The sequence below is a fragment of the Ursus maritimus genome, unplaced genomic scaffold (genome assembly GCF_017311325.1).
Source record: "Ursus maritimus isolate PB19 unplaced genomic scaffold, ASM1731132v1 scaffold_24, whole genome shotgun sequence".
Classification (NCBI taxonomy): Eukaryota; Metazoa; Chordata; class Mammalia; order Carnivora; family Ursidae; genus Ursus; species Ursus maritimus.
Window position 1 is genome coordinate 39,393,302 of NW_024424897.1, and position 21,936 is coordinate 39,415,237.

The 21,936-nt window shown below is 39.2% G+C and overlaps 1 protein-coding gene across 1 annotated transcript in view; it reads right to left on the reverse strand.

The window, feature by feature from the left end:
* ATAD5 (ATPase family AAA domain containing 5) overlaps positions 1-21,936 on the reverse strand; it is a 44,175-nt gene that overhangs the window by 19,784 nt on the left and 2,455 nt on the right. Inside the window, exons 2-10 of the mRNA XM_008695575.2 lie at positions 18,486-20,395; positions 17,754-17,862; positions 13,981-14,145; positions 12,361-12,487; positions 11,713-11,791; positions 5,436-5,620; positions 3,257-3,414; positions 1,942-2,101; positions 1,160-1,489 (exon numbers count right to left, since the gene is read on the reverse strand). Coding sequence (XP_008693797.2) covers positions 1,160-1,489; positions 1,942-2,101; positions 3,257-3,414; positions 5,436-5,620; positions 11,713-11,791; positions 12,361-12,487; positions 13,981-14,145; positions 17,754-17,862; positions 18,486-20,395 — 3,223 coding nt within the window. The remainder of the gene's footprint in view (positions 1-1,159; positions 1,490-1,941; positions 2,102-3,256; positions 3,415-5,435; positions 5,621-11,712; positions 11,792-12,360; positions 12,488-13,980; positions 14,146-17,753; positions 17,863-18,485; positions 20,396-21,936) is intronic.

Genomic DNA, 21,936 nt, shown 5'->3' on the forward strand with positions numbered 1-21,936 from the left:
AAAAAAAAAAAAAAAAAAAAAAAAAAAGGCTAACCGCCATAAAGTCTCGTAACAGTAAGGTTTAAAAGTACACATTTAGAGGGGCGCCTGGGTGGCGCAGTCGTTAAGCGTCTGCCTTCGGCTCAGGGCGTGATCCCGGCGTTCTTGGATCGAGCCCCACATCAGGCTCCTCCACTTGGAGCCTGCTTCTTCCTCTCCCACTCCCCCTGCTTGTGTTCCCTCTCTCGCTGGCTGCCTCTCTCTCTCTGTCAAATAAATAAATAAAATCTTAAAAAAAAAAAAAAAGTACACATTTAGAGGCACTTGGCTCAATTGGTAGAGCACGTGACTCTTGATCTTGGGGTCATGAGTTTAAGCCCCATGATGAGAGTAGAGATGACTTTAAAAAATTATTTATTTATTTATTTTTATATATTTTTATTATTTACTAAAAATCAATAAAAGTACACATTTAAAATTTTAATAATCACTAAAAATGTGAAATATGAAAAATAATTTATACTACAATAATCTAAAGAACAAAGGCAGCATAATTTTAGTACAACTTTGTGTGACCTCTGGAAAAAAACATTAAAATGTACTATTAAGTCAACCTGGGTAAATGGAGATGTGCTACCCTCCCATCTGAGAAGACTGAATGTTGTAAAGATGCCAATTCACTCCAAATTAATCTATACACTAATGCAAAATCCAAACCCCAATGGGATTTGTGGGGGTAGGAGAATCTACAGTTCATTCAGCAGCGTAGCTATGTGAACATAGTTTTAAAAAAATGATACGAGACTTGCTGTACAAGTTTCAAAACATACTCTAAAGCTACATGACAGGATGAATTAATAGTTCAACAGAATACTTGGAAAAAGCCAGATAACCCAAATGGGAACACGCCAGAGACAGGTGAAACAGACAAAATTGTATAGTAGAATTCCAGGTTTTTACAAGAGCACATGTATTTACAGAAGCACAGAAAAATCAAAGAGCAAACACCGATCTGTTAAATGTGGTACTCCTTAAGGCTGTAAGTAGTAAGGCCTCCACTTCCTGTTTTATACACATACATCGCTTGAATGTTGCAATGAACATATATTAAAGAGAAGAGAAAATGAGTAGTTAAATAGACAAAAGTGTTCTAGGCCCAGAAGGAGAAGATCTAATTTACCAGGAATAGGAGATCTTTCTGAGGGAGACTCTTTGCCATCACCCATCATCAGAACATCGGGATCGTCAACTGCTTCTGTTTCTACTTTACATGTTGTACTCAAAGCAGCTTGTCTCTTCCTGGATGTTTTAGAAAGAAGGCCTTTACAAGAGTCTAGCTTTCTCCCAGTGGAGCTGTTTCTTTTGTCAAGTTCTTCTGGTTTCCCATTTATCTTTTTCAGACTTTGTGAATACTCGTTTGGTTTCTTTCTTTTTGACTTATGAATTTCTGTTTCCACTCGTTTCCTTTTGGTTTCTTTTGGATTGCCATCGGGCTCTCGTTGTGGACTTTCTATTTCAGAAATTACAGAAATGCACGTGCTTACTAATCAACCAAAACCAAATTTTAATATCCGACCATCTTACTGTCACTTCAAAATATCCAAAATCTTATTACTACAAAACGAAGAGGCAAGAATCAAATGTGGCACACTGAAAGCAAGCAGGCCATCTTGTTATTCAGACTGCCTTCTTTTGTACAAGCTGCGTAAATTCAAATGATCTCATCTAAGGCTTTCCCTAAATGAACTGTTAATATTTTAACATAATCAAAGCTGTTTCTGAGTTCGCATCCGTGGAAACGGCAGGGGCTAACACTGCACTGAGCAAGATGCTTTACTTCAGTTGAACAATTCTCCCTGCCAACCATAAACAATAGTCTCTCCTCGGACTTACAAGAGCCAATGACCAAATCCTGATGTTTTCAAAAGCAAAGCGTTCATGTAAATGATCATTACCACTAACCTTGTTTACGATGACACTCAGAAAGCACCTGGTGCTCACTTCGTTTTTTTAGAAGCAAAGAAAAATATTTCCTCAAAGAAAATTCAGGATTTGACCACCTAATTTCCTCCAGCAAAAGGTTTCTTACTTCTTCAGTCAAATCTTTCCTTCTCTCCAAAAACTGCAATAAAGAATAAAATGCTCAAGAACAGACCCATATCATCTATTTTTTTTAAAGATTTATATATATATATATATATATTCCTGGGATCAAGCTCCAAGTCGGGCTCCCTGCTCAGTGGGGAGACTGCTTCTTCCTCTGCCCCCCCGCCCAACTCGTGCGCACGTACACTCTCTCTCTCAAATAAAATCTTTTTTTTTAAAGATTTATTTATTTCTCTGAGGGGGGAGGGGCAAAAGGAGAGGGAGAAGCAGGCTCCCCGCTGAGCGGGGAGCCCAAACAAAGCTCAATCGCTGGACCCTGGGATCATGACCTGAGCTGAGGCTAATGCTCAACCAACTGAGCCACCCAGGCACCCCTCAAATAAACAAAATCTTAAAAATAAAGAAATAAATAATAAAATAAATCTCTATTGCCCAATATGGGGCTCAAACTCACAACCCTGAGTTCAAGTCTGCTGCTCTACTGACTGAGCCAGCTAGATGCCCCCTACACTGTTTATTAAAATTAGTCACCAACTACTTTCTGTCTATAGTAAGTCAATATTAATGTAGGAGTAGCTTTAGTGACTAAATACAGACTTGACAATGAAGCTGCATTTGCATACTTTTGAAGGACTTAGTTCATATTTTTATTGTTCCCTCTTTCAACTAATTGTACGTTACACATTTATTAGATTAGAATGCTGACTTACACAATATCTAAACGTGCTATGTAATCTAATATTCTTCTGAAATGGGCTACCATTAATTCTTTTTTTTTTTTTTTAAAGATTTTATTTATTTATTTGACAGAGATAGAAACAGCCAGTGAGAGAGGGAACACAAGCAGGGGGAGTGGGAGAGGAAGAAGCAGGCTCCCAGCAGAAGAGCCTGATGTGGGGCTCGATCCCAGAACGCCGGGATCACGCCCTGAGCCGAAGGCAGACACCTAACCGCTGTGCCACCCAGGCGCCCCGGCTACCATTAATTCTTAAAACGTTTCTAAAGCTCTAGGAATATTTCAAAGAGATGTCTACCTCAATCAGGACTTATTTTTTAAAACTGACTCTAGGGGAAAAAAATGAACTTTAGGCCACAATAGTAGATTTCCAATTTTTTTTCCCTCTGAAAGACGTGAAGGAAACACCCTATAATGGAGCGCTCCAGTACTTACCCCAACAGCAGAATTAGTACTTTTAGAATTTGAGTTCAATGTTGAAAATTCACCAAGAGCAAGAACACATCTTGAGCGATCTATTACTTTAGTATTCAGGTCTTTAAGTTTGGTTAAGAGAGAGCAAGTGGGTGGTTTCAAATGCCACAAATGGCAACCTAAAGAAACACAGAAAACAAATATCTTAATTACCTTCATTCACATACATCAAATGCCAAATACGCAAACGTGAGAAGACCTGACAACTGCCTGGCTAACACAAAGATACCAAAACCCAAATGAGCGCACAGGGGCCCCGTTCTTACTTCAAATAAATTAACAAAAATTACGGAGTCTTCTATTCCCATTGTTTAAAATAACCAAGTAATAGCAAACCTTTTCTTTTTAAATAAACCTTCTACTCAGGGTAGAAATCTCAGGGGCAGTTTGCATCCTGCTTTGAAATTTAAACTTTGAAGTCAGACCTGGGCTCAAATCCAGCCTATGCCACTAGCTAGCCAGGTGAGCACGGGCAAGATCCTAAACGTTAGTTTCTTCCTCTGTAAAGTAGGGGTGGCAGTTATAATAGGCAACCTCCTAGAGTTGTTATAGAGATTAAAGTAGTTATGCATAGATTGGGATAGGCCGGTGATGGGTAGTAAGGAGGGCACATATTGCATGGTGCACTGGGTGTTATACGCAAATAATGAGTCATGGAACATTGCATCAAAAACTGGGGAGGTACTGTATGGTGACTAATATAAAAAAATAAAAATTATTAAAAAAAAAACCACCAAAAAACTAGTTATGCATACAAAGTACTCAGCAGAATGCCAGATACTAGTAAACCAACATGCAATAACTTAAGGTTCTAAAAGAGATTCTCTCTGTGCTTGCCCTATCTCCTCATCTGCAAATACATATGCTAAGTTTTACAGTAGTGCTCTGGGGAAAATGCATTTATTAATATCAGGGAAGAAAAGCAGAACTAAATTCTATAGTTGAATATACTATTAAAAAATGCTGTATAAAATCGAACTGATGAAAATAACAAGAAAGTTTTCATCAACTGAACACCCAATGGCAGAGCTAGGCAAGAAAGGGAAAGTAAAATATCATTAGAAGGACTGGCTAGGAAGTTCCCTGTATAAATGGGAGGCTGAGGGGCACCTGGGTGGCTCAGTCGGTTCGCCATCTGATTTAGGCTCAGGTCATGATCTTGGGGTCCTGGGATCAAGCCCCGCGTCAGGCCGCCCACTCAGAGGGAAGTCTGCTCATCCCTCTCCCTCTCCCCCTGCTCGTGCTCTCTCTCTCTCAAAGAAAGAAAGAAAGAAAGAAAGAAAGAAAGAAAGAAAGAAAGAAAGAAAGAAAGAAAAAATCTAAATGGGAGGCTGAAGAAAACTCAAAAACTACCAAGGTCAGAAACACAAAAGGAAAAGAGAACAAAGAGTATATTGCGTGAGTAGAGGGAGGGCATTACACCAAACCACAAGGCCAGCTGAGAAGAATACAAGTGCTTTTGTGCTGACAAACACAAAACAAAACAAAACAAAAAAGCCTCCAGGCAGGCACAATGATGAGGAAGATACAAAGTTTTATATACTTTTGGTAATTAAAAACTATAGAAGTAAAATAAGACTGTGGTTGCTAGAGCATTCGAATCCAAACAGAAGCAGGTTCCGCTCAAGCTAAGGCCGCCGTGAACCGGGACGTGGCGCGCTGCGACTTCCTACCTATTCCAGCGGATATGTATATGGTCTGAGAGAGGAAAAGCTGCTCTGGAGAGGAGGCAAACAGACTTCCCTTGAACATTCAACAGCCCGCTGGAAAGAACAGAGCTGGATCCTCTGAGAAAGCCTGAACGATGACCTGTTCACACACAGGCCGTGTGTGTGGAGAGCACTGCCTCCCATTGAGAACACAGTGCCTCCCTGGGCAGCGACATCCAGGGGTCCCACCCACGTGCCCGCTCTCCACTGGCACAGGGGGTGAGGGCTGAGGACGCCGCTGGCCTCTTGCCCCGACCCCCCATCCTTGGCAAACTGAGTCCAAGACTGAGGAAGAGAGAACGAAACACAGCCTTTGAATCCCCACGAAAATCCCCTTAAGAATTATCTTTAAACCTCGGCCTCATTTTAAGTCAACTCAGGGTTTTCACGTTACTTCTAACATTTAAAAATATTCATTGTAATAAACTCACCATCATCTTTCTGCTGTACGTGGACGACTCTCTGGAAACTAGTGCTTGCGGCGTTGTACACATCTAATGCAGCGGCTTTCTTTGCGATCTGTCGTTTCAGCAAATCCGGCAAACCACTCATTAGAAAGTCACGCTTTGCTTTAAACTGCACATCACAATCCTGCGACTTTTCAGGTGTATCTTGACTTTAAAAAAAAAAGGTGTGAAAAAGGAAAGCTAAGGTTATACACACTTGAAAAGAAATAATAAACTATAAAACACTTTTAATTCAATTAGAAAAAACCAGCTACCCGAGATGTTCACTGGGCAAATTCATTTTTGCTTATCATAAAAACAAGTCTATCAGTTGCAAGAGATTAAGTAAAAATAAGTATATACAGAAAAATGATTTGAAGGACATCCACCACAATGTTCACAGAGGCTGTCTTTGAGGGGTGAGTCGTTTCCCTTGCATCTTCTGTCTTCTTTTTAAAAAAACTAGCATTTATCTTATAACCAGAAAACAAAATAACTTATATTTCAAACAATTAATGCAAGAATTTCTAATGTGATACTGTTTCCCAAATACTAGCAAGAACATTAGGGCCCTTATTAGTGATGCCTCACTTTTACCTGGCTTATCTTCATATTCCTCATCGTAAGAGTCCTGACTTCAGGGAGAGGGACGTGATGGGATGCTGGAGAAGTGGAGGAGAGAGAATGTAGCCTGTCTGCCCTTCCCAGCCTGTCATATACACAGTAAGAATTGTCATGTTCTCTACAAACAGAAATTTGGGTTGGTAACTACAAAGAGGCTACAGAACCTTCCATTTCTCTTTTCCTTTTCTGTTTGAGAGAAATGAGGGAAAGATGAGATCTAAAGCCAGAGTGGAGGAATTAATCTTAGAACATACACATTATATATATGTTGTATAATATGTATTATATACAATTATAGTTTAGATGTGTGTTTGTATACGTGTGTGTGTGTGTATATATATATACATATATATATATACACACACACATTTATGTGTGTATTTCCTAGCCTATCTGCTAAGAAGGCCTAGAAGCACTGATACCACAGGAGCAATGAGTAAAATAATCACCCAGATCTTGGTTTCTAGATCCTCCACCAAAAGGAACCAGGGCTCCGTGGAGAAAAGGCTATTTACAGAGCTGGGGCAGGGCAAATCAAAGATGAACCTGGAACATCTTCCTGTTCCAGAAAGTAAGGAATGCTGAATAAATGACGGGGATGTGTCACAGGGGCACAGAAACCAAGCTGAAAGCCTCCCACTGGCTAAATTAGAAACAATCTGAGTATCAAAATAAAAATCAATGGATTAGAACTCCATGAAAAAAATAGGAAACCGCAAATCAATAGGTAAATAAGATATGTAAAAGCACTTTCTCAGAGCAGCCAACAAACAGACAAAGAACGATAACAGAGAATCAGCAACAGCTAATCACCATCTGACAATGATCACAGTGTGTTTGATCCAGGCAGAGGCCATCAGTGTTAATGCTAATAACTGGAAATCTGCTGAAGACCAAGATACTGGCATTATCTTAGAATATCTTCCCCCAAATAGGAATCAGTTGCAAAGGGAAAGGGGGAAGTTCAGGTGGAGAAATCTAGCCGATGCCAACAACACGCAGCTGATCAAGGTCAGCATCACCGGCGATGAGGAGGTTAAGGTCACGTACGCCGCCTTACGTGAGGCACTGAGAGGAGCAGAGCACCGTTTCTGTGGTAAGCCTGACGAGAACGCAGAAGCTGAGTCTCATAATGAGGAAATACCAGCCCGACCCAGGTGGACAGTCACCCTACACACGTATGGTGTGTGCACTTCAATAAAAACAGTCAAGGAAATGGGGAATCCTGGCGAAGGGGATATGGAGTTCTTTGTGGTATTCTGGCAACTTTTCTTTTCTTTCTTTTTTTTTTTTAAAGATTTTATTTATTTATTCGACAGAGATAGAGACAGCCAGCGAGAGAGGGAACACAAGCAGGGGGAGTGGGAGAGGAAGAAGCAGGCTCCCAGCGGAGGAGCCTGATGTGGGGCTCGATCCCATAACGCCGGGATCACGCCCTGAGGCGAAGGCAGACGCTTAACCGCTGTGCCACCCAGGCGCCCCTCTGGCAACTTTTCTTAAAGTTATTTCAACATAAATTATTTTTTAAATTCTTTCGTAGCACACCAATTTAGGACCATAAGAATAATTCAAAGAAACTTAAGTAGTCCAAAACCAGCAAATTTCTTCCTTCCAACAATTCTACTGGCTAAAGCAAATGCATATAAGGTAACAGGGTTAGGTGAAATGGTAGACTGTGGGATTTATAGGTTAAAAAAAAATCAACTGTATTTCTATATACTAGAAATCAACAATTGGAAAATAATACCATTTACAATAATATTAAATACACGAAATACTTAGAGATAAATTTAACACAACATGTATGAAACCTCTACATTGAGAACCACAGAAATTAAAAGCTCAAATAGAAATATATACCATGTTCTTGGATCAGAAAACTTAGTATCAAGATATCGATTCTCTCACAATTTAATACAATCATCAGCAAAATCCCAGCAGACTTCTACGTGAATGTTTCTAACACCTTTATTCACAATAGCTTAAAACTGGAAACAACCCAAATGTCCACCACCAGGTAAAGAGACAGACAAAAGTGGTGTATCCTCCATACAACGGAATACTACACAGCAAAAATATAACAATGAAATACGGATATACAGCTGGCCCTTGGACAACGTGGGAGTTATGGGTGCCGACCCCTGTGCATGTGTAATGTTTGACTCCCCTAAAACTTTTTTTTTTTTAAGATTTTATTTATTTATTTGCCAGAGAGAGAGAGAGAGAGAGAACGAGAGACAGCACACAAGCAGGGGGAGCAGCAGGGAGAGGGAGAAGCGGGCTCCCCACTGAGCAGGGAGCCGGACGCGGAACTTGATCCCAGGACTCTGGGATCACGACCTGAGCTGAAGGCAGACGCTTAACCGACTGAGCCACCCAGGCATCCCTGACTCCCCTAAAACTTGAACCTATTAGTAATAGCTTACTGTGGCCTGGAAGCCTTCCTGACTGACATTAACCGTTGATTAACACATAGTCTATGTTGTGTGTATTATATGCTATATTCTTTACAAGAAAGTAAGCTAGAGATAAAAATAGTAAGAAAGTCCTACGGAAAATACATTTTTACAGCTCCATAATGTAAAACATCCACGTAAGGGGGCCTGCGCCATTCGAGCCATGCCGTTCAAGCTTCGATTGTATCTGAGGACGTGACTAAATCTCAAAATCAGCACGCTGAAGGAAAGAGGCCAGATAAAAAAGAGTATATATGATTTCACTAATAAAGAATTCTAGAAAGGGCAAGTTAACAAATGGAGAAAAAGAGACTGGCACTTGTCTGAGCCGGGACTAGAAGGAGGACTGCCGGGGGGCACGAGGAGTCTTTCGAGGGCCGTGGAAATAACTCCGTATCTGCATGGCAGGGGTGGTGCCTTCCCTACGTACCCAACTGAGAACGCACCAAGCTACACGCTTTCGACACAGGTGACTGCACATAAATTACACCTCGATGAGGCTTGAAAATGTAACTCATCAATTAAAAATAATAATAAAAGCCAAAAGAATAAAGAATAATAGACCACTAGAAACCTATGAGAATGGCTAAAATTAAAAAGTCTGATGACGGCAAGTGTGAGCGACCGGAACTCTCGTCTACTGCCGCGGGCGTGTAGAATGGTACTTGGGAAAACAGCTCGGCAGAGTCTTATAATGGTAAACGGACACCCGCCCCGTGACAGGGCAACTCCATTTCTAGGTATTCACTCAAGAGAAATGAGAACACTGTCTACCCATGTGTATGGAATGTTCCCAACAGCCTAATTAATAAGAGCCAAATACGGGAAACCACCCAAATGGTCATCAATAAAAGAATGGATAAATGGGGGCATCTGGGTGGCTCAGTCGTTAAGCGTCTGCCTTCGGCTCAGGGCGTGATCCCAGGGTCCTGGGATCGAGCCCCGCATCCGGCTCCCTGCTCTGCCAGGAGCCTGCTTCTTCCTCTCCCACTCCCCCTGCTTGTGTTCCCTCTCTCACTGGCTGTCTCTCTCTCTCTCTGTCAAGTAAATAAATGGAGTCTTAAAAAAAAAAAAAAAAAAAAGAATGGATAAATGAATTGTGGTATATTCATATAAGGGTTACTATTCAGCAATAAAAAAGAACAGACTACTGATACATTACCTTGACTGAAAGAAGCCAGAGACAAAAGTGTACCTCCTGTATGATTTCATTTCTGTGAAATTCTAGAAAGGGCAAACCAATCTATAGCAACAGAAAATAGACCAGAAATTGCATGGGAGTTAGGGGCAGGGATTAACCGCAAAGAGGCACAAAGGAACTTTTTGAGTGTGATGAAAATGTTCTCTATTGTTGTGAAGATTACACAGATGTGTACATTTGTTAAACCTCAAACTGTTTACTTAACATTGTATGCACATGATTGTATGTACATTATACCTGAATAAAGGTGATTTTTAAAAAATGTGTGTGTGTACTGAGCAAAAGCAATTAGATACAAAAGAATATATATATAAAGTATACACGAAGTTCTAAAACTGACAAAACTAATCAATGGTGAGGAAATCAGAATAGTGGTAACGTTTTGTTGTGGTGGTGGTGGGAACACCAGAAAAAGAGTAACCTTGCAGGAGTAAAAGAAATACATTAAATCTTGATTTAATGTACTTACGAAAACCATTATGCTTAAAATGATGCATTTAACAAAACAAATGGAAAAAAAAAAAACCCAGAAACAGACTCATCACACAGGAAACAAAGTGTTGGCCAACCGGGTGGGGAAGGGGAGGGGGCAGACGAAATAGGGGAAGGGGACTAACAGGTACAAACTTCCAGTCATAAAACAGTCCAGTCACGGGGATGAAATGTACAGCATAGGGAGTACAGTCAATCAACTGTAGCAACTTTCTGTACAGTGACAGACGGTAACGAGACTTATCAGGTATAAAAATATCGACTCACTATTACGTACATCTCAAACTAACAGGATATTCTATGTCTATTATACTTCAATACAAAAAAGATTTGTGCATTTAACAACATGTAATTATACCTCAATAAAAGTGAAAGAGGAAAAAATAACCTGAACCATGATGTCCCTAAACCTGGTCTTCTGCCATTACGCTAGAACTTAAGTGTCATCCTTACACTTTCCTTTCTCCTACCCCCAGCCCCCAGATCTAATTAATCATTCTGGATTTTGGTCTAGCAAACTGATCTAGCAGTCAGAATAAACTTTCCAAAATTCCAAATGTTTACGTCCATACCGGTGTTTAAAACCCTCTGACTGCTTCTTATTGCCTCTGGCATAATGACAAAACTCTTGCACATGGTCTAAAGGGGCTACGTGTGCTGGCATCCACCTCTCCAGCTTAATCCTACATTTCTCTCACCTCTGCTCTCTGTGCTCAAGTCACTGGCATTCTGTCAACCTTCTCTATTTACCATGCTCCTTCCAGCTATAGGGACTCTGCAGACTGTTCCCTCTGGTTAGAACACTGTTCCACCCCGATGAACTCCTGCTCATCCTTCAGTTCAGGTGACATTTCCTCAGCAAAGCCTCCCTTGACCAGACCAAATCCACTTAATAGAAACTTTAATAGAACTTGGTACCTCTTCTTTTTAGCACAACTGCAATTTTCCATTTGTTGGCCCAATTAATGTTTAATCATAGATCATCTTTCCTCTAGAGTATAAGCCTCATGAGGACAGAGAATGCGTCTTGTTTTGTTCCCCAGAATATTCCCAGTGCCAAATACACTGCCTCATACATACCAGGTATTTAAAGATTTTATTTTATTCATTTATTTTTACTTTTTTTTTAATGTAATCTCTACCACCAACGTGGGGCTCAAACTCATGACCTTGAGATCAAGAGTTGCACGCTCCTCTGACTGAGCCAGCCAGGTGCCCCATAGCAGGTATTTAACTGTTTACTGAATAAGTTCAAAATCAGCTCTTTGGTGCTTTTGGTTTGCTTATTTTTCCACTGTTTCATCTAGAGATGGGCCACAAAAACTGACCTTCAAATTGCAGTTGTAGCACTGTCAATATCGTCATCTTTAAAACTGAACTTATCAAAGCCTCAAATGATTACATACATGCTTTCTCATCAAAGTAAAGGAAAAAATACAAAAACATTCCGTAAGATAGTTCAGCATTTAAAAATCTGTATTGGACTGACCTGCTTTCATCAAAACCAACAGGATCAGCTGTTTTTTGAGCCTTTCTGGTAAGAAATAAAGGAGCAACTTTCATTTTCCCTTAGAAAAATAAATACTTAGGTTAGTGTCAATGTTTATCATCTCTACTTACCTCCAGCTACTTTCAAATTATATCTCTACCTTATTAAACTTCCTTTTTACTTTTTTTTTAACCTTAAAAAAACTAACTTTTTAATTCAAAAAATTTCTATACAATGATCTGGTCTCCCAATATCATTATCAGAATCTCCTGGCAACTTTTCCTTTTAAACTACAGATTCCCACAACCCACCTCCAGAGATTCTTAGTCCATATGCCTAGGGAAGGACCTAAAGATTTAAGAAATGTTTTAATGTACTCATGATTTGAGATAAATGAGGTTTGGGAACGTGTAAACTTAACTGAAGCTAGATAGTTAGACAGAAATGCAATAACCTGAATGTACTCAATTATCTTTATAAAACTCTTCACTACATTAGAACTGTACTTATTAAAATAGAAATACTTAATGTAATTAAAAGCTTACACGGTAGAAGACAAGGAATTAAATTAAAATGACAGCATTCAGAGCAATATAATCCCTCCAAAACATTCTAGTGTTCATCATGAGCATTATCGAATTTGATTACCAGGCACGTTTTTAGGAGTCTTGTTTAGTTTTTTTCCTAGCACATCATTCAGACACTGAAGTTTCTTCTGATTTTTCTCAGGATGCTTGAAAGAAGTACGATCTGAATCTATTATTATTACAGAGTCCTAAGACGGAATAAGAAAAACATTTTAAAAATATGTCATACAACTGATGTTTTAAAATATCAAAAGGACTACGATGCTAGAAGCCATAGGTGAGATAAGCACATTAGCAGCTCCATACCTCTCTCCGTCAGACACTAACTGACTCATACAGAAAACATTTAGTGACAATAGCTTACACTACATCATACAGGTTCACACATCAAAGAGTGGACTTATTATGACCACGGGTCTTGTTTTTAAAGAAGCAACCAACAGACTTTATTCCAGATAAAAGAATCAACATGACCAGGCTATAAAAATCTTCCCTAAAGTCTTTGAGAGTTATACATCCTATAAATGTACTAGACGAAGTCTGATACGTTTTCATAGGGTCAGCACACACTTACTGAGCATCTACTGTATGTCAGGCAATACAACAGGCAGAGCATACACAGACAGACGAAACAAGAGCTGGCTTCAAGGTTATACCAGGGCTTAGGGGACAGAGGGAGAGCTAGTCTATAAGTAGGTAGTTCCGTTATAAAACGGTATGGTGAGCAATATTGACCAAAATACAAAAAACCACAGATATAAAGTACATATAGGGAAGGAAACTACTTGTCTTGAAGGCATCAGCAAAGCTTTCAAGAGGAGGCATTATTCCTAACAGGAAAAAGGAAAAACAACCCAAATGTCCATCAGTAGGTAACAGGCAAATAAAATGTGATATATCCCTACAATGGAGTATTATTTGGCAATAAAAAGAAATGAAATGTTGATGCTACAACATGGACGAACCTTGAGAGTGAAAGAAGCCAGACACAAAGGACCATATATGGTATGTATGTTACCATTCATATGAAATGTCTAAACAGGCAAATCTATAGAAACAGGAAGTACATTAGTGGTTGGCTGCGGCTGGGGGAGGAGAGATTGGGAAGTGACAGCTAAGGGGAAGGGGGTTCTTTCTGGGGTAATGAAATGTTCTAAAATTGTGGTGATGGATGCACAACTCTGAATATATTAAAAGCCAATGAATTGCACACTTTAAATAGTGAATTATATGGTATGTGACTTTTATCTATAATAAAGCTGGTTTTAAAAAAAGAGGAAGCGTTAGCATTTAGCAGGACTTATGTTTGAAGAGGAACTCCTCAGGTAAAAGAGCGTACTTGGAATATGCATTTCAAGCTGAGACGACAAACTGGAAAAAGTAAAAACTGCACCATTTGGGGAGAAATGAATAATTTAGTGTGACTAGAGCAAATAGTGTGTGTATGGGAAGGTAGTTGTTTTAAGGAAAGGGAAGAGCTAATTCAGCCTCTAAAGGACTGCGAATGACTTGATAAGGATTCAGACTGTATTCTACAGGCAAAAGAGCCAAAAGCTTCTTCTTTCTGCCACCTCAAGGGTATCTTAAAATTCTACCCCACAACTTTATAATGGCTTCCTTCTCCCACTCCAAGCAGCAGCATGGGACAGAACTCATACCAATAAATACTTCTAATACTTACTTCTGTTTCTGACAATTGCTTCTTTTCAGGAAGTGTCTGGTGTCTAGATGAACGTCTCAAGGGTGTCACTATTTCTTCAGTAGCTTTTGACCTACTAATGTGTAAAGCTTTTGCTTTTTCAATCAATTGTTTTGCTTTAGATACATTTTTTGAAGCACTGCTTGCCTAAACAAAAAAATATGAAATATTAATTTCGGTCAGTGGCAAACATTTTATATTTAATAATTTAAAAAAATTAGAAGAGGCAGATCTTTGGAAACAGTAAAAAAGGTCAGTGGTTGCCAGAAGTTAAGTGGGGAGGAATGGATGAACAGGCACAGCATAGAGGATTTTTAAGGCAGTGACATCATGCCATATGTATGCTACTATAACGGCGGATACGTGACACGATCCATCTAAACGCACAGAATGTACAACACCAAGAGTGAACCCTAGTGTAAACTACAGACTCTGAGTGATAATGACCTGCCAATGCAGGTTCACCAATTGTAACAAGTGTACTATTCCTCTATTGATGATGTGGGAGGCTATGCAGTGTGGGGGCAGGAGGTATATGGGAAATCTTGGTGTCTTTCACCCAGCGTTGCTGTGAACCTACAGCTGTTCTAAAAAATAAAGTCCATTAAAAAAATATATATAAAACTATAATCACAAATCATATTAAATAAAAGACAAAGAAATAGTTACTCAAACTTAGCAAGGAAATTAAATTAACATGTGTCCAGTTATACTTGGTTTGCCTTTATTTCTAACTGGAAATTTATTCAGATAAATATAATTAATTTGTGAAAAACACCCAAAGAGATGTCTGTATTAGACGTCCGCATAGATTAGAAAGAATTGTTCGTCATTTCCCACCATCTTCATGGCATCTGTTCTTTTATTTTAGTCACCTTTAAGATGAGTCCATTGGAGAGAGGCTGAAAAGGTATTAAGTACGGAAAAGAGCACTAGATAAGAATAAAGTCTGGCCTTCAGGCCTGACTTTGCCATCAGTATACGAAGTGGTTTTGTGTATTTAATATTATCTTCCAGACAATGTGCTTTCTATATTCTGAGTCTATAGGCTTTTATGTTTAGATTAAAAAATCCAGAGGCACCTCGGTGGCTCAGTAGGTTAAGCGACTGACTCTTGATCTCAGCTCAGGTCTTGATCTCAGGGTCGTAAGTTTAAGCCCCGCACTGGGCTCCAAGTTGGGCCCAAAAAAAAAACCAACAAAAAACCAGCAAGCAAGCTGAAGCACAGTTTACATTATATGATACCTTTTAAAAGTGACATATATCTATTTAATTATAGAAAAAAGGCTAGAAGGACAAACATACAACAATTAAAAGTGGGTTATCCCTTGGGGTATCGGGGTGGCTCAGTCAGTTAAGCGGGCGATTCTTGATTTCAGCTCAGGTCATGAGATAGAGCCCCAAGTCAGGCTCTGTGTTCAGCTCAGTCTGCTTGTCCCTCTCCCTCTGCCCCTCCCCCTGCTCAAGCTCACTGTCTCTCTCAAATACATAAATAAAATCTTAAAAAAAAATAAAGTGGGTTACCTCTAGATAGTAGGAAAAGATGAAATGTTTTCACTTTTAATTTTATACACTTTTTTTTTAAACAAATGTTTGCTGTTTTTTAAAACCTTAAAATGGGGGCGCCTGGGTGGCTCAGTCAGTTAAGCATCTGCCTTTGGCTCAGCTCATCTCAGGGTCCACATCAGGCTCCCTGCTCAGCGAGGAGTCCCCTTCTCCCTCTCCCTCTCCCTCTGCCCTGCTCATGCTCTCTCTCTCTCAAGTAAATAAAATAAATAAATAAAACCTTAAAATGTGTTTTAAAAACCACTGAAAAGCATAGGCATGGATATTCAAAATATATGTAAGAAGGTTAGGAAAACAAAGATTTGCTTCTGTACAGTAGAGCAATACATTTGTTGTTCCACTAGCAAAATTTCTGGCAGGTGGATGAAATCTTATAAATTCATACAAAATAACTGACCTAAATTTAAATTAACAACTCAATTATTGAAACAAACTGTTATAGAAAAAGATATGTTTTAGTGAATGTGTGGGAAAAAACCACACACACACACATTTGGATAAGTAATTCTGCTATTACGTGAAAACCAGTTTTTTCTAATAGTTATTTTTTTTAGAAAATTTTATTTATTTACTTATTTGAGAGAGCGCAAGCAAGCAGGGACGGGGAGGGAGAGGGAGAGAGAATTTCGAGCAGACTTCATGCTTAGCCCAGAGCCCCATCGGGGGCTTAATCTTTCGACCCTGAGATCATGACCTGAGCCAAAACCAAGAGTTGGACGCTTAACAGACTGAGCCACCCAGGCGCCCCAGTTATTTTTTTTCTGATAAAAGTTTTTAAAAAGTTTATGTTTATAAAAAACCAGAAAACAGAAAAATAAAGAAAATTAAAACCAACCATAATCCTATCACCCTGAACATAGTCATTTCCGACACCCTACTTTCTGACCTAATCACCCATCCTTCCAGCCTTACTGCGTTACTCCTGACATCAGAAACCTCTCTTGATAGCACTCGCCACTTTCTCCCTGTCTGTCAGCCTCTACTTCACCCCACGAAGGATGGATCCCACTGTACACCACTTCAACTACGCTTAAAAATGTTCTCACCTCCTCTGGCTCCATTGTCCTTCAAAACAGGGTTAAATATTTACTTGATGAGATTAATGATAAGTACTAAGCGTAGTGCCTGGAATGTGATACACCATCAAAAAACAGGAGAGCTGTTAAGTAACAACAAAAGAGACGCCAATCTTGTCTTAGTGGTATTCACCCAAGGATTATGTCCCAATCACGCTGGGGGCTTTTCAACACACAGACACACCTGTACCTACTCACTGTGCAGAGAATCCAATTCTCTCACAGTGGAGAAAAGCAGATGAGTTTGTAAAAGCAGCTAAATTATTCTTATATATGCTACCTCTCCCTTTAGGGTAGTGGTTTTCAATGGGGCAGGGTGGGGGGTGGATTTCTTTCCCTTCCAGGGATATTTGTCACGTGTGGAGACATTTTTGGCTGTCATAACCAGGGGAGCTGGAGAGCTACAGGCATATCCTGGGCAGAGGCCCAGGTTATTGCTGAACACCCTACAATACACCATCAGTCCCTACAACAAAGAATTACCCAGCCCCAAATGTCAAAAGTACCAGGGTTTTTAGATCTGTGCCAGAGTAACAGACCCTGCTTTTTAGCCTCTGATTTTAGAAATAAGCCAAAAATTCAATCATGACCCATAAGCAGCCTTAAGGAAAATGATTAGAATGTAACTCTTACCAAGAAAACTTTTTCTTTTCTCTTTTTAAAAAGATTTTGTTTATTTATTTATTTTAGAGAGAGAGGGAGGGAGAGAGCACAAACACGCAAGTGGGGGGAGGGGCTGAGGGGGTGGGACAAGCAGACTCAAGGCTAAGTGTGGAGCCTGACGCAGGGCTCAACCTCACAATACTGAGATTACAACCTGAGCCGAAACCAAGGGTCGAACACAACTGACTGAGCCACCCAGGCACTCCCAAGAAAACTTTTCCTAAGTGAATTATACTGTCCTTATCAATTGCTTTCATCTCCCAATAAGGTATGTTGACTGCTTTATAAACTAACCAGATGAATAGAATAATAGTGAGTAATAATATATGGCTGTAGTTAACATAACCATCTATAAAGTATGTGAATCTTCTTTTGCATATTGCTTCTAATCGTAGTTGCTGTTTCAGGAAACAGAATATCACTTCCATGACCCCTTAATATTTCAATTACCTTTCTAGTCTGAGAAGTAAAATCTCCATCAGTTGCTTCAGATTTTTCACATCGTTTCTTAGATTTTTTCTTAGACTTCTTAGGAGTACTAATTCTGGTGAATTTCATTCTGGGGGGGGAAAAAGGACATTCAGAAGCATTTTCATGATTATGTGTAAGAATTTCAATTAAATATAGAAAAGAATCAACTAGGGCTCCAATTTCTGGACAATTCTTAAAACAAAAAATACTTCCTATTAGTTTCAAACTACTGATCGAAAGTAAGCCAAACTCAAAGCTAAACTCTCAGAATATAAAATGTTTCCTTTTAGAAATCATAAGCTTTGTAGAAAATTACCTCCTAAGGTCACTCTTCTATGGCCAAAGCCAGCATGCGACTATATACCTCAGAGTATATGGCTCAGTTTCCCCAAGAAATAAAACTCTGACTAATTTTTAATCTCATGTTGGTTAGATGCACAGAATTCATATTTGAAAAATATTTCCCCAGGGAATCAGCAACCGTGATAAGAATTTGAACTCAACTAAAATACATCTAGAATTCTTCAGAAATCATGCCTGACTTTAAATTAAATGTGGAAAATAAACAGCATTTTTGAAACTGTTTTGTTTCTTATAAATCAGCTGTGTTCTAGAAAAAATAATACTCTCCAATGCTTGAAGTACTTTTCTTCCCAGCTAATAATATATGCAGAATACTGAGAACTTCAGAACCAAAAAACAAAACTTTACCTAATAGGGCTCTCTGAGTCAGAAGGTATTGTTATTAATTCTGCTGTATATAAACTGTGCTTTTCTGGTAGGTTGGCTGTTTTTGGAGTGGAAACCTTTCCAGGACTACCTTCTTCGGAATCGGTACCGCTAATGACTATTGTAGTAGGTGTGCTGGGGGTTCTTACAGATCTTCTGGTTGGCTTGGGTGTGGAAACATTTACCAAACTGTCTTCAGTTTCAGCTTTAGAATGTATAACCTTATCCTTAACTGGCATGCTGGTTTTTCTTGAAGACTTCTTGTTACATGGAGAGGAAATCTTTAGCGGATCATCATTTGCTAAATCTTTACAAGTAAGACTCTCACTGCTAAATAATGTGCTGTTTTTGAAAACTTCTGTTTTCTTTTGCCTTAAGCTCATTCTAAGTCTATTTTGATTCTGCTTATCTCTAAAGGAAAAAGTCGCCGCTTTCTTTTGAATATTGCCCTGTCTGTTTCCACCTGCAGTGGTACCAGTATCTGACATTTTCTGATCTTTCTTCTTCAGCTTTTTACCTGTCTCATTAGGAAAACTTCCTTTCTCGGTGTGTGACGGTGAATTGCCACAATCTGAAACCACCTGAATGTTAGGATCTTCCGTGATTTTTTTAGAATTACTGTCTCTTCCTTCCTCATTTAAAGATTTTTCACTGAGCTCTTTCTGCTTATCAGAAGACTTTCTGACCCCGTTTTTAAGTGCATCCGATGCCGGCTGCCTAAATGCTTTCATAAACTGCTGTCTTTCTTCTAGAGTGCATTTTGGTTTCACGGCCTCCGCACTTCCAGCCTCCAACACTGCCAATTCTAACTCTTCCTCCTGTATGACAACGTTAGATTTTCTTTTCTGAACAGTCTGTTCATTCTCAGGATCAGACAGGCTATTTTCCATTTCCGACTGCTTCTGTTTCAAGAAAATGGAGGGTATTTTCCTTGTCTTTCTCGGGGGAATGGGGTGAACTTGTGCAAGAACAGTAACTGTCTTATAGCGTACATGCTGGGAAATTTCACAGGTTTCTGGGTCACTCATACAACCACTTTTGACCATATCTTCAACAGTTTCAGAGGGAATACAAATTGCCATTGTAGAGTCTGGTATGTGTTCTGCTTTATTTTCCTTGTGACTTTTTAAAAACTCCTCATAGGAGACAGTAATCGTACTATCATTTAAGTGGGCTGTCCTAGTTATATCACCTCTGGAGTCCGCATCGTTTGCAGTACTCTCCATCTCATTAGTTGGGGAAGGCGTTATCCGCTTCCTATCTTTACCATCTTTTTGATGGAGATTTAGCTCCTCCGCCAACGGTAAGCTTTCGGACAGATCTATAATATCCCTGTGCTTCCTTTTTCTCATTTTTTTGCAATCGTTTTTTGTGATCCTTTGTTTAGGATTCACTTTCTTAGAGCTTTTTATGGAGGTCATAGTGCTTGACCGTTTTTTATCTTGACTACTTTCCGCAAGTACCTCTACGCGTTTCTTGTAGAGTAAAACAGAAGTACTACTTTCTACAAGATCATTATTTAGACTAGAGTCTTCTTTGCTATCATCACTAATTTTAATTGGAGATTCATTTTCAGTTTTAACATTATTTAGTGGATGAGATAAATTAACTCTCTTTCCTCTCTTCTTAAAATCTAGATTTGAGAACATTTCCAAAGGTGTGTTACAGTTCTTGCCACAGTCAGCAGGCAATGGTGCAGATGACTTTATCTTGCACTCTTTTGCTGACCGTGTCTTCTCATTTGTGGGGGAAGTCTTTCTAAAATAATCCAGAATATTACTGGATTTTGGTGGAGAGAAAACACTGTCTCCAGTCTTCCCTATTGGTGATAAATATTTTGTAATTGTCTTGCAGGAAGATCTGTCATCATCTTTCCTTCGCTTTTTGCATGCCTATCAATTTAAGAGGGGAAAAAAAGCAGTTATTTCAAACAAAATAATACAAAACATAAATTGTAAACATGGATCTAATATTTTACCTAAATGGATAAAAAAAAGAAGGCTCCCTTAGGTAATGAACCTGATATATTAGAAAAAAAGCTCATTTTGCCCCTTCTCTTTTTTTTAAGGTTTTATTTATTTATTTGACAGAGAAAGAGAGCACAAGCAGGGGGAGCAGCAGGCAGAGGGAGAGAGAGAAGCAGACTCCCTACTGAGCAAAGAGCCCCACAAAGGCCTCCATCCCAGGACCCCGGGATCATGACCTGAGCTGAAGGCAGATGCTTAACAGACTGAGCCACCCAGGTGTCCTGAAAAAAGAGCTTTAAAATTAAACCTACATTCAAATCTCAACATCACATCAGGCCACACACTTATAATTTGTGTATTTTACTTTATATATACTTAAATAAAAAGTTTCAAGGCCACTATACTTATGTACAAATGTGTTAATTTCTGTTGGCCTCTGTTTACCCTATAACCTTTGAATAATACCACCCACCCCACAAAATTTGTAACGAACACATTGCATAAAAATATGTGAAGTCAAATGCATGGTGGGGACTCTACAAATATTATTAATTCCATTCCTTTTTTCCTTTTTTAGTTAAAAACAAATTATTCTTGGGGCGCCTGGGTGACTCAGTCAGTTAAGCGTCCATCTCTTGATTTCAGCTCAGGTCATGATTTCAGGATCATGGGATCAAGCCCCTGGTCCTTGGGCTCTGTGCTCAGCGGGGAGTCTGCTTGAGAGATTCTCTCTCTCCTTCTCCTTCAGTCCTTCCCCCCTGCACTCTCTCCTTCTCTCTAAAATAAACAAATCTTTAAAAAAAAAAATCATTCTATTTCTAAGAAACAGACACATAGCGAACAAACCGACGATTCTCAAATTTACTAATCAAGTAAAACTATGGTGAAGGACACTTACTACAAATTAAAAAAACACAAAACTTTCCAGTGTTTTATTACTAAAAGTTACTGCCTGCCTCCTATGTTATTACCCTCACATATTAAGTTGACTAGAATACTACAAAGTTATATTTTTGTTGGTCATAAATTAGTAACTTACAAAATAGAAAAAACTTATTAGCTACAAAAAGCTCCATCAGTCTTTTCTTTCATTTTAACTTCCCTCAGTTCATTTGTTAAAATAAACATTCCAGAACGATAAGGAAATTTTTTAAATGATAAGTAATGAGGGGTGTCTGGTTGGTTCAGTTGGTAAAGCATGCTACTCTTGATCTCAGGGTTGTGGGTTCCAGCCCTATGTTGGGTGTAGAGATTACTTAAAAATAAAATCTTAGGGGTGCCTGGGTGGCTCAGTCATTGAGTGTCCGCCTTCCGCTCAGGGAGTGATCCCAGAGTCCTGGGATTGAGCCCCGCATTGGGCTCCCTGCTCTGCTGGAAGCCTGCTTCTTCCTCTCCCACTCCCCCTGCTTGTGTTCCCTCTCTTGCTGGCTGTTTCTCTCTCTGTCAAATAAATAAATAAATAAATA